The following is a 10014-nucleotide window of genomic DNA, read 5'->3' as shown; positions in this document are numbered from 1 at the left end:
AGCCAGGCCGGTTCGCATAGGCACGGCATGATGCAATCGCCAACAAGAGTTGCCCCAATAGCAAGCGACGCCCGGGCGGCAGGCCCCGCCCCCTAGGCCTGAGTGGCTGCGCGGGCGGCGCGGCCCCGCCTCCCCGACCCCGGGATTGGCCGCGCTCAGCGCGCTGTGGCCGCCACGCGGCGCGGATGCGGTCCTCCCGCGCATCGGCCACGTGGGCGCAGGTGGGCTCGGCAGCGCAGCCATGAGCGTCGGCTTCATCGGCGCCGGGCAGCTCGCCTTCGCCCTGGCGCGGGGCTTCACCGCCGCAGGTGAGGACGGCGGGGGGGGGGCGGGGCGGGGCTGAGCTGAGCTCAGCTGAGCGCGCTCCGTGCCGTTCGCAGGGGTCCTGGCCGCCCACAAGATCACGGCGAGCTCTCCGGACACGGACCTGCCTACGATCTCCGGCCTCAGGGTAAGTCCCGGGCCGCTTGCAGCCCGCCCTCGCGCGTGGCTCGCATCGCTGCCCGCGGCCACGGCAGGCACAGCCGGAGCTAGCGGAGCCGAGCAGCTCCTGCCCTGGGGACGAAGCGCGGGGTCAGTGCTCGCTCGTACACTGCGGGCCAGGGGCTGGGGGTCACTTGCCGTTCCACCCACGCAGCGAGTAAAGCAAACGTCCTTGCACTGCCGCCCCTGCGCTTCCCGCTCTGAGTCCTACTGCTGCTTGGAGCCTGCCGAGAGCGGGCCGCCGGGACAGCATGCAGCCATCGTCCCGCAGCAGGTGCTGTTTCCTTTCCAAATGTTCCAGAAAATGGGGGTAAACTTCACGCCGAGTAACAAGGAGACTGTTAAGAGCAGCGACGTTCTCTTCCTGGCGGTGAAACCCCCCATCATCCCCTTCATCCTGGACGAGATCGGCCCGGACATAGAGCACCGCCACATCGTGGTCTCCTGTGCGGCTGGAGTCACAATCAGCTCCATCGAGAAGGTGCGGGCAGCATGCTTCCAGCTTCGCCACGCCGCAGGTGGGGTAGGGATAGCCTGTTCCCTGACCAGTGCTTGCCACTGCCTCAGACTGCTCCAGCTCAGGGCGCCACAGCCTTAGAACACTTTTCCCGGAGGGCTTGAGCTATGGGGGCGCTGGCCTTGGGCCGGGCTTGCCCTCCAGGTGCTGGGACCTGTTTCCATTACCAGCGTTAGCAGCAGCCATACTTCCCTGTTAGCCCAAGCCTCGGCTGCAGCCAGCTTCTGCAGGACCAAGGGTGTTCAGAACCAGACTTGCAACTCCTGGATGGGCTAAAACTGCCCCTGCTGCAGGTTCTGGCCCTGTGGTCCATGCGGCACCACCTGGAAGCTTAGACTGGCCAGAGGTCCGGTGACATGTCAAGTGTGCCCCTATGCCAGCGGGCGGTCAGACCCTCTGTGCTCCTGGAGTCTTGTACCGCCTCTGGGAAGCAGCCTAGGTGTGAGGGTCATGGGAACTGCCTCCCAGGAGATTGGGGGCACTCTGCAGAATGCTGCTGGGACTGCGGGACAGGCAGGCTCTGCCCAGCTGCCTTCCCAGGGGCACTGCCAGAAGGGCGCATCCTCTGCAGCAAAGGCTCCCTGACAGCCCTCCTGCAGGGGTGTGCATGCATGGCAGTTGGGGGAGGTGGGTGGGGAATTCCCTTCCACAGCCCCCTTGGACTCCCTGTGCGCCCCAGGAGTTCTGGGGGAAACTTTCACATGCAGAGTGTATGTTCAATCTGTTCGTGTCTCTTTCTCCTCCCCTCTGTGTCTGACCCTTCCCACCCCAAGAAACTCTCTACCTTCTGTCCCACCCCAAAAGTGATCAGGTGCATGACCAATACCCCTGTGATCGTGCGGGAGGGCGCCACAGTCTATGCCACAGGGACCCATGCTGAGGTGGAGGACGGGAAGCTCTTGGAACAGCTGATGGCCAGCGTGGGCTTCTGCACGGAGGTGGAAGAGGACCTAATTGATGCCGTCACGGGGCTCAGCGGCAGTGGCCCTGCTTACGTAGGTGCCACTCCTATGGTTTATAGAAGTCAAGGGGAGAGTAACGGATGTTCGATGCAGGGAACATGCCTACAGCAATAAGGAGGTGTCAGACAAGGCTGCAAAGCTGACAGAGCAAAGGCCTGAATTTCTGGCTGCACACCCTCATGACAGGGTTCAAGTTCAGGAGGAGGCTGAGGCTTCTTCCCAGTTCCTCGTGCAGGAGCATCTGCATCACCAAAGCGGCATCAAGATCACTGACAAGTGACCCAGTTAGCACCAGATCCGACCACGAGGCTGAGGCTGGAATGGCTATAGGAGCTCAACTCCCCTGCCCGCAGATAGAAGCATCCTTGTGGGAGGGAAGCGTGGCTTGGTGCCCACTTCATGGGGGAGGAGGAAGCTCCCAGAGCTGTCTGTTCTGGGGGCATCGTCTGCTTGAGGGGCACTGAGCAGGGAGCAGGTTCCCAAGTCCCCATAGGTGTTAGGGTGTCCAGAGTGGCCCTGGGACCTTGGGCTTGATCCATCACCCCCAGCAGGAGGCAGTCTTTGGGGGATCATCCATTCTTCCAACCTTAAGTTTGTCTTCCTGCTGTTCCTGGTCCCAGGCATTCACAGCCCTGGACGCTCTGGCAGATGGAGGTGTGAAGATGGGACTTCCCCGCCGGCTGGCTGTCCGGCTTGGAGCCCAGGCCCTGCTGGTCAGTAGCTGCCCCTCCAAATCGTTCAGTTCACGCTCGCCTGCACCGAGCGGAGCCGGGGTTGACTCAACTCAGACCCAGCACGTCTCACTGCAGGATGCTGCCTGGTCAGAGTTGGCTTGGGGACACCTGGTGTGTGGAGGTTCCCTGAGGTTCCTGCCAGGGCTGTTGGCTCTGTGGCAGGTTGGGTGAGCCAGGGCGGTTTACCTCTAGACTGGGGTTGTGATGGCCTGGCCAGTGGCCATGAGGAGAGGGCCCAGGCTAGCTCAGAGCAGCTGTCCGGGCATTGCTCATTCAGGGCGGGCACCAGATGCTGACTGCATTTCCCCTCTGACACCAAAGGGTGCAGCCAAAATGCTGCTGGAGTCGGAGCAGCATCCTGGGCAGCTGAAGGACAACGTGTGCTCACCGGGGGGGGCCACCATCCACGCTCTGCACTTCCTGGAAAGCGGGGGCTTCCGCTCGCTCCTCATCAATGCCGTGGAGGCCTCCTGCATCCGGACGCGGTGAGCATGGGGTGTCCCCCCAGCTTCAGCCATGCCGGGGCTGGGCTGCTGAGCGCTGCCATTCCTCACTCCTTTCCTCCCGTGAGTGATGGGCGCTGTCTCCCACAGGGAGCTGCAGTACCTTGCAGATCAGGAGAAGATCTCCCCAGCAGCCATCAAGAAGACCCTGCTGGATAAGGTGAAGCTGGAGTCTCCATCTGTCTCCACGGCCTCTGCCAGCAAAGTCAGCCTGTTCAGCCCCAGGCACCCCGGCAGCAAGAAGAACTGAGGGGCCTCGGCTGCCAACACCCCCTCCTGCAGGCGCTCCCTTCTCTCTTTCAGGAAAAGCTCTAGCTCTAAGCGTTCGTGGCTCCTCTGCTCCGTGGCTGCAAGGGGTCCCAGCTGGGAGTGGGGCTGAGGGCATGGTCAGTGGCACTTCCTCTCCAGTGCTGAGGGACCAGACCCTGCCCAGCCTTGTGTCCTCTGGGCATCAGTACCACCCCCTGCCTCCCCCCAGTCCCACTTCTGGAGCCCCTGGGCTGCAGGGCTGGGCATTTGCAGAGTGGCCTCTGGCTCCCCCTTCCCTGGTCCAGCTACGCACCTGCATCTTCTGCCTTTTCTCGGGGCTGTGGCTCTTGTCTGGCTCCCTGCAGCTTGGTGGGAGGAGGAAACACTGAGGGTGTGAGGAGGAACATGGGAGCTGTGCAGGCAGGTGCTGGGCCTCTGCTCAGTTTGCTTCATGGTTTAAGAAGGCCCAGAGGAACGGAAGGACCACGGAAGATAAGGGCGGGAAGGGACCCGAGGTGACCCCTAGCCCAGGGCTGCTGCGCGGGCATCACACTCGACCTAGCAGCCCAGGGCCCTGGGGCGGGGGAGACAGCCGGCCGGCGCAGCCTCTCACTGCTGCCCGCTGGCTGCTGAAGCCGGGGTGCGGGGCCGCGCCGGCCCTCTGGATCGGAGCAGCTGGAGGGCTGCCGCGTTGGGGGCTGCGCACGCCCCGCTGCCGGGGGGAAGGGGCCGGGGCGCGCGGGCTGTTGTCCTTGGTGCAATAAACAACCTCTTGCTTCTCGGCCCGAGGCGGCTGCGGACTCACCCCTCGCTGCCCCGCGCCGGTGGGGGCGCGCTAGGGCGGAGCTCGGGCCGCGCCCTGGGGAAGGGGCGGGGTGCGCGCGTGGGGGGTGTAGCCCACGCGCCTCCCCTTTAAGGCGGTGGCCTGGCGGTTTGTGCCCGCCGACGCGGGCGGCTTCCCCCTTAAGGCTCGGGGCGGTTGCGCCGGGGCTCATGAATGGAGCCACGTGACCCAAACATCACGTGACGCGTCCGTGAGCGGCGGCGGCGGCGGCCCCGGAGTCCCGGCACCTCCCAGCGCCCCGGCCCGCGCCCCCCCCGCCCGCCGCACGGTGAGCGCTCCCCTCCGCCTGCCGCCCGCCGCGCTGAGTCATCCCGGGGGCGGGGGCTACGCTGCCCGGTCTCCGCCCCGAGTGCGGCCCAGGCGGGGCTCGCGTCTCCCCGTGGTGCCGGGGTAGGTCCCCGGGGGCTGGGGCGGAGGCGCCGGGGCTGAGCAGCGTGGTCTGCCCGGGGCCGGTGTGGGCGGTGGCCGCAGCCCCCTGCACGGGGCGCGGCCCCTCTCCTGCCCGCGCCCAGGCGCCCCGGCCCCGTCCCCTTCCCCGCCGGGGCCGCGTTCAGGCCTTTCGAGCGCGGGCGAAGTGTGTGGAGCTGACGGCTTCTCCGTCGCACGGAGCGCTGCCCAGCGCGGCGGGTCCCCGGACCGCCCGCCTGCCGCAGAGCCCGTGGCCGGGCCGCCGGCCGTCCCCGCGCTGGGAGCCGGGCGGCGCGGGGCGAGGTGCCCGTGGCGCGGGCTGCAGCGCCGGGTCTGGAAGCGGCTGTGGGCCCGGTCCCAGCGGGGCTGGGGTCGGTGCAGCGCTTGGGTCCCCGCTTCCGGCCCCCTCGGATCTCAGCGGTTTCCTGTTAACCCGTCTGTCCCGGGCGCCGGACCTTGCGGGGAGCCGTGCGGGGGCGCTCTCCCTCGGAGCCTGTCCCCAAAGGCGCTTCTGTCCGGGGGCCTCTGGCGGCGGTGCCTGTGAGGCCGGCAGGGCCGCGCCCTGGCGCTGCCTGGGGCTGCACGGGATGGGCTCTGGGGCAGCGGCAGACTCACCCGGGCACAGGGAGGCCAGCCGCATCCAGGGCCAGAGCCCGCGGGGAGGAGGCTGCTGGGGCAGGGCGCTGCTTGGGCATGGGCTCTGAAGCAGACCTGGAAGCTGCCTCTGGATCCTGGGTCTGGGAGGGGGCCTGTGCTCCCCTCTGCTGCTGAGCGCTTAATTCCTGCCCTGCCTGAGGAGGCCTGGGCTGGCTGCATGGCCGGAGGAAGGAGGGGTGGTGGGGTGGAAGCTGCTGCCCTGCCAAGGGAGTGCTGGGGCAAGGCGCTGTCCAGCCTGGCCGCGGCCCGCGGTGGTCTGGGCTGCATGGTCCGATGCATTCGGACCGCGGTGCTGCTCTGCTAGGGCCAGCCCAGTGCTGCAAGTTGCTTCCCCTGCATGCCTGGGGTGTGGGAAGCCAGCGCTGGTCACAGCAGGGGGAGGGGGGCGAAGCTGCAGAACCGCCTGCCCCGTCTCCTGCAGCATCTAGAACTTGCTGTGACCTTTGACCCCATCCTAAAAGGGTCCTAGGGGGGTGGGAGCCCTCTGTGGCAGAGGACACTGGCTGCACCTGGCTGGTTTGTTGTGCTGGGGATTAGGAGGGGGGGAGCGGGAGGCGGGAGATTGCCAGTGTGCTGAGTCAGCGTGACTGGCTGCTTTGGACCCAGCCCGCGGCTGCTCGGCTATTTTTAAAGATGTGGCTTCCTCGTACGCTGACTCCTCCCAGCGCTCCCGGTCTCCCCCTTCCCCGTCAGCATTTGCCTCCAGTCCTCACAGGAGGGTGACAGGACGGAGATGAGCGGCAGCAGCTCCTCGTGAGTCTGGCTGCAGCGTGGGGTGGGGGCAGGTGCTTGGCGCTCCCTCGGCCGTGCCTTTGCCCCCTCCCCCGGGATCCGCTGGGTGCTGAGAGGGTCAGACGCCCCTGGGGCCTGGAGCGCGCGAGCGACCTCTGACCCCCTCTGCTCTCTCCTCAGACCCTGACTGACGAGGCTGTCGTGTTATGACGACCCCCAACAAAGGAAACAAGGCCTTGAAGGTAAAGAGGCAGGGGGCTGGGGGCAGGTGCTGGGGCCAGGGCCGGGCAATAGGCTCAGGACCATTCGTGTCCCCTCTCCCAGGTGAAGCGGGAGCCAGGAGAGAATGGGACCAGCCTGACGGATGAGGAGCTGGTGACCATGTCTGTGAGGGAGCTGAACCAGCATCTGCGGGGCCTGTCCAAGGAGGAGATCATCCAGCTGAAGCAGCGCCGGCGCACACTCAAGAACCGTGGCTACGCGGCCAGCTGCCGTGTCAAGCGTGTCACGCAGAAGGAGGAACTGGAGAAACAGAAGGCAGAGCTGCAGCAGGAGGTGGAGAAGCTGGCCTCGGAGAACGCCAGCATGAAAATGGAACTTGACACCCTGCGCTCCAAGTACGAGGCCCTGCAGAACTTCGCCCGGACCGTGGCGCGGAGCCCCGTGACCCCCGCCCGCGGGCCCCTGGCCTCCGGCATGGGGCCGCTTGTTCCAGGAAAAGTGGCCACCACCAGCGTCATCACAATAGTGAAATCTAAAACGGACGCCCGGTCGTAGTAAAGCGCGCGCGCTCCCGGCGCTGGTCTGTGCAGGGCCGTTAGGCACGTGGCCGGCCTGGACCCCCGAAGCACAACCCCCTTCCTAGCCGGGCCAGGGCTCCATCCATGTGGCCCAGGACCAGCCTGTGGCTCACTCTGGTGTTGTGTGTTGTTTTGTTGAGATTGATGTGACCAGTGGTGATGTGTCCCCTGTGCTGTGCGAGCAGAGCCTCCTGCCCAGGCCGGCAGGGCAGAGATGGTGCTTGGCCTTGACATCTTCGGCACAGACCGTCCGTGCAGTGAGGAGGAAGGTGTGATGGCGGAGGCCTGCGGCGCCACCCGTCTTGGGGGGGGGGGGGGGGGGGGCTCTGCTGCAGGGGGCTGGGAACACTGAAGTCAGTCGCTCTCGACAGCTTTATTCCATTGCGCTTCCCAGTGGTGCGTCATGGCACCCGTCTGCCACGTGCCCAAATCTGCTGCTTTTATCTCGTGTGGTGCCGGTGGCTGCAGTGGGGATTGGTCCGGGGGTTGATTCTGTGCTCGCCTCCTAGGTGCGTCCCCTCCTCAGCCTGAAGGGGGTTGCCTTGGCTTCCACTGTGTCAGTCGCATGACCCCACAGCAGTGGGCAGGGGTGCCGCAGCTCCCCAGTTCCTCTGCTGTAGAGCTGGGGAGGAATCCAGGACTGGCCATGTTTGGGGCTAGGGGAGGGGAGGCAGTACCCGGGGTGGGGGAAGGCTCCCTGGTGACTGAAGGCCGGTTTTGTGCCTAACGCATTGCACTGAACAAGACCAAACTCACTCGTTGTTCCTATGTGCGGAGGTATCAAGTGTCTCTAGTGTGATGTTTTACACGGCCAGTTCATGTGGTTAAACAGCCCTTTTATTTAAAGAGAAACCTCACTTTAAGAGTTATTAAATTATCTAAATTGGAAGTTGAAACTGGGCAGAGGAGAGTGTATTTATAGTTGGCTTTTTTACTGGAGAGGACAGGAGTATTTGACCACGTCAGTGGTGAAATGTTCCTGGAGACTTTGCTAGTGAAAGTGTACGTGGATGCAAAGACTTGGGAGTTTCTTGCGAACCTCCTGCAAAGCGATGGTGGCTCCAGGTTGGTTTTTATAAGGAGTTGTCGGACTTTATAAATAAAACTTAGAAAAGACAAAAAAGAGGCCAGTCCTGTTTGATACCTTTTTGCAATTGTACCGAAAGTGACTTATTCCCGTGCTCGCTTGCTCGCTGGCTTCCCCCGTGTCCTGCTGTGTCGCGTTGTCCGAGCTCGCACGTGGCGCTGTGATGTGATGGTGCCAGTGGCTGCTGCTGCTGTGTGGGTGTCCTGTCTTTGTGCTTCCATTGCTTTCCCTGGGTGATGTGTGGGGAGTGACGGGCCACCCTCCCCCTTCCTTCAGGGCCTGTGGGCAGCTGCTGACCTTTCTGGAGCAAAGACAAAGCTGCTTGGCGGGTGTTGCTGTGGCTGGAGTCTCCCTGCGTGGTCTGTGTGCAGAGAGGCTCCTGCCTAGCTGGTGGCACGGGACCCTTGTTGCCTAGGGCTCCTGCTTCCCAGCAGGTGTCACTGAATGTGACAGGCCACTTCCTCTGGGGCTTGTGCGGGAAGCGAAGCCCTGGGATCTTTCCCAGGCATGTGTAGCTGGGACCAGCTCTGGGCTCTGCTCTCCTTGAGATCCCATGGGCAGGACTTCAGTCCTGTGCCCAGGACTCATCAGATCGTGACACGAGCTCCTTGAGCCTTGTGCAGGGCAGGGGAGAGCCACTACCTTGGTGCCAGGGGTCTGTGTGGCAGGGAGGGAAGCCCTGGCACTGGTGCCTTCTCTTCCTGCTGCAGCTTCTGGCCATGCCCAGGCCTAGTTCTACTTCCACGGACACTTCCCCTCTGCCTGCTGGTGCGGGTTGTTCTCGTGAGGCTAGACTAGGGCGTGAGAACTGCTGGACGAGGGACGTTGTCAACCCAGAGGTCACTGTGCAAAGAGATGAAGGCTGAGTGCAGGGCAGCCTCTGAGCATAGGTAGCCCTGTGCGGCCCATTGCACACGTCCTGGTCCTAGGCAGTCTGGGGAGGGTCCAGGGCAGAGTGATGGTTGGTGGTGGGAAGAGAGAGGACGACCCTGCTTGCTCTAGAGCTTGGGGTGAGCATGTGCTGCCCTGCCTTGAGTGTGGGTCTGGAGGGCATGGTGCAGGGGGGATCTGGGTGTCTTGTGCTTCTGTCTCTGGTGTCAGCGCAGGGACGTGGGGCCTCCTGGCCCCAGCTGATCATACAGTGTTCAGTGCTGCTCCGCAGGCTTTTATCTGCCTCTGAGGTGTTGTCTCCCAGAAGATGCCAGCAAAACTTTCTTGAGTGCTCCTGACTCCCTTCAGAGCCAGGCTGGGTACAGGGAGGAAGGTGGGGCCGACCCCCCTGGGGAAGCAGAGAGGATAGAGCAGGTCTCTGCACCCCTGCAACCCAGGCACTTGCTCCTGTTGCCTGTGGGATGCCGGGCTCTGGGTCCAGAAGGGTTTGGCTGTGGGAGGCCTTGTCAGTCATTGCATAGTGCCCAGAGCAGGTAGCCCCTTATTACTGTAGAGAAGTAAGCCTGGAAGGGACCTCGAGATCATCTAGTCCAACCAGGGATTGAACCTGTGACCTCAGTGGTACTGGCACTGTGCTCTAACAGGGCAGGGCCACCAATGCAAACCCACATCCATCCTGCTGCAGCCCTGATGCACAGCTTGCCACACTCCAGCCTGCTGGCTGCAACTGGGGACCTGAGGCATGCCTGGGGGACAGGGCCAGCGTTGCTCTTCCCTGTGCTGGTCAGAGCCTGCTCCTGCACTGCTCCCTGATTGGGTGGATGTCCCCACCTTGCCTGAGTGGGGCGCCTGGGGTAGTGGTGCTGGGGAGCAGGGAGCTGGGGTGCCCTTGTCCCTCTGCTGCTGGCTCCCAGAGCGCCTGCCATCCCTGCAAGCAGTGCCGGCTCTGTGCTGCATGCTGCCTGGGCTCAGTGGCTTCTCTGCATGGTGTCCCAGGCAGCCCCTGCACCCCAGCCATGCCCGTGGGTTGGAGCCTGCCACCACGCTGACTCCTCACGCTCGCTCGCTCTCGTGTACGCGTCCGCAGTGTGACGGTTCTTGTTTGAGGTGCTCGTCCGTTTGGTTCCTGCTGTGAAGGGTGTCGTGT

At 64.1% G+C, this 10014-nt stretch overlaps 2 protein-coding genes across 4 annotated transcripts; both read left to right on the top strand.

The window, feature by feature from the left end:
* The first annotated feature begins 143 nt into the window (after positions 1-143).
* Positions 144-4234, top strand: PYCR1 (pyrroline-5-carboxylate reductase 1). The gene is made up of 7 exons (XM_090059527.1): positions 144-308; positions 381-451; positions 785-964; positions 1774-1995; positions 2583-2675; positions 3018-3181; positions 3290-4234. Exons 1-7 carry the CDS (start codon positions 242-244, stop codon positions 3447-3449), a joined length of 957 nt encoding a protein of 318 aa, XP_089915653.1. The 5' UTR covers positions 144-241; the 3' UTR covers positions 3450-4234.
* Positions 4235-4367: 133 nt separating this feature from the next.
* On the top strand, positions 4368-7191 carry MAFG (MAF bZIP transcription factor G). 3 transcript variants are annotated; one of them, XM_090059536.1, is made up of 3 exons: positions 4368-4560; positions 6270-6331; positions 6414-7191. In XM_090059536.1, the coding sequence occupies exons 2-3, from the start codon at positions 6296-6298 to the stop codon at positions 6864-6866; spliced, it is 489 nt and encodes a 162-aa protein (XP_089915662.1). In that variant the 5' UTR covers positions 4368-4560; positions 6270-6295; the 3' UTR covers positions 6867-7191. The 3 variants fall into 3 exon arrangements, with proteins under 3 accessions (XP_089915662.1, XP_089915661.1, XP_089915660.1); XM_090059535.1 differs by having other exon boundaries at positions 4547-4682; XM_090059534.1 differs by lacking the exon at positions 4368-4560 and adding an exon at positions 4699-6110.
* The last annotated feature ends 2823 nt before the right edge of the window (positions 7192-10014 follow it).

Source organism: Crocodylus siamensis, chromosome 8 (genome assembly GCF_052110815.1).
Source record: "Crocodylus siamensis isolate JL-2025a chromosome 8, ASM5211081v1, whole genome shotgun sequence".
Taxonomy (NCBI): Eukaryota; Metazoa; Chordata; order Crocodylia; family Crocodylidae; genus Crocodylus; species Crocodylus siamensis.
The sequence above is the reverse complement of the archived record's forward strand: the minus strand, read 5'-3'. Positions and strand labels throughout refer to the sequence as shown.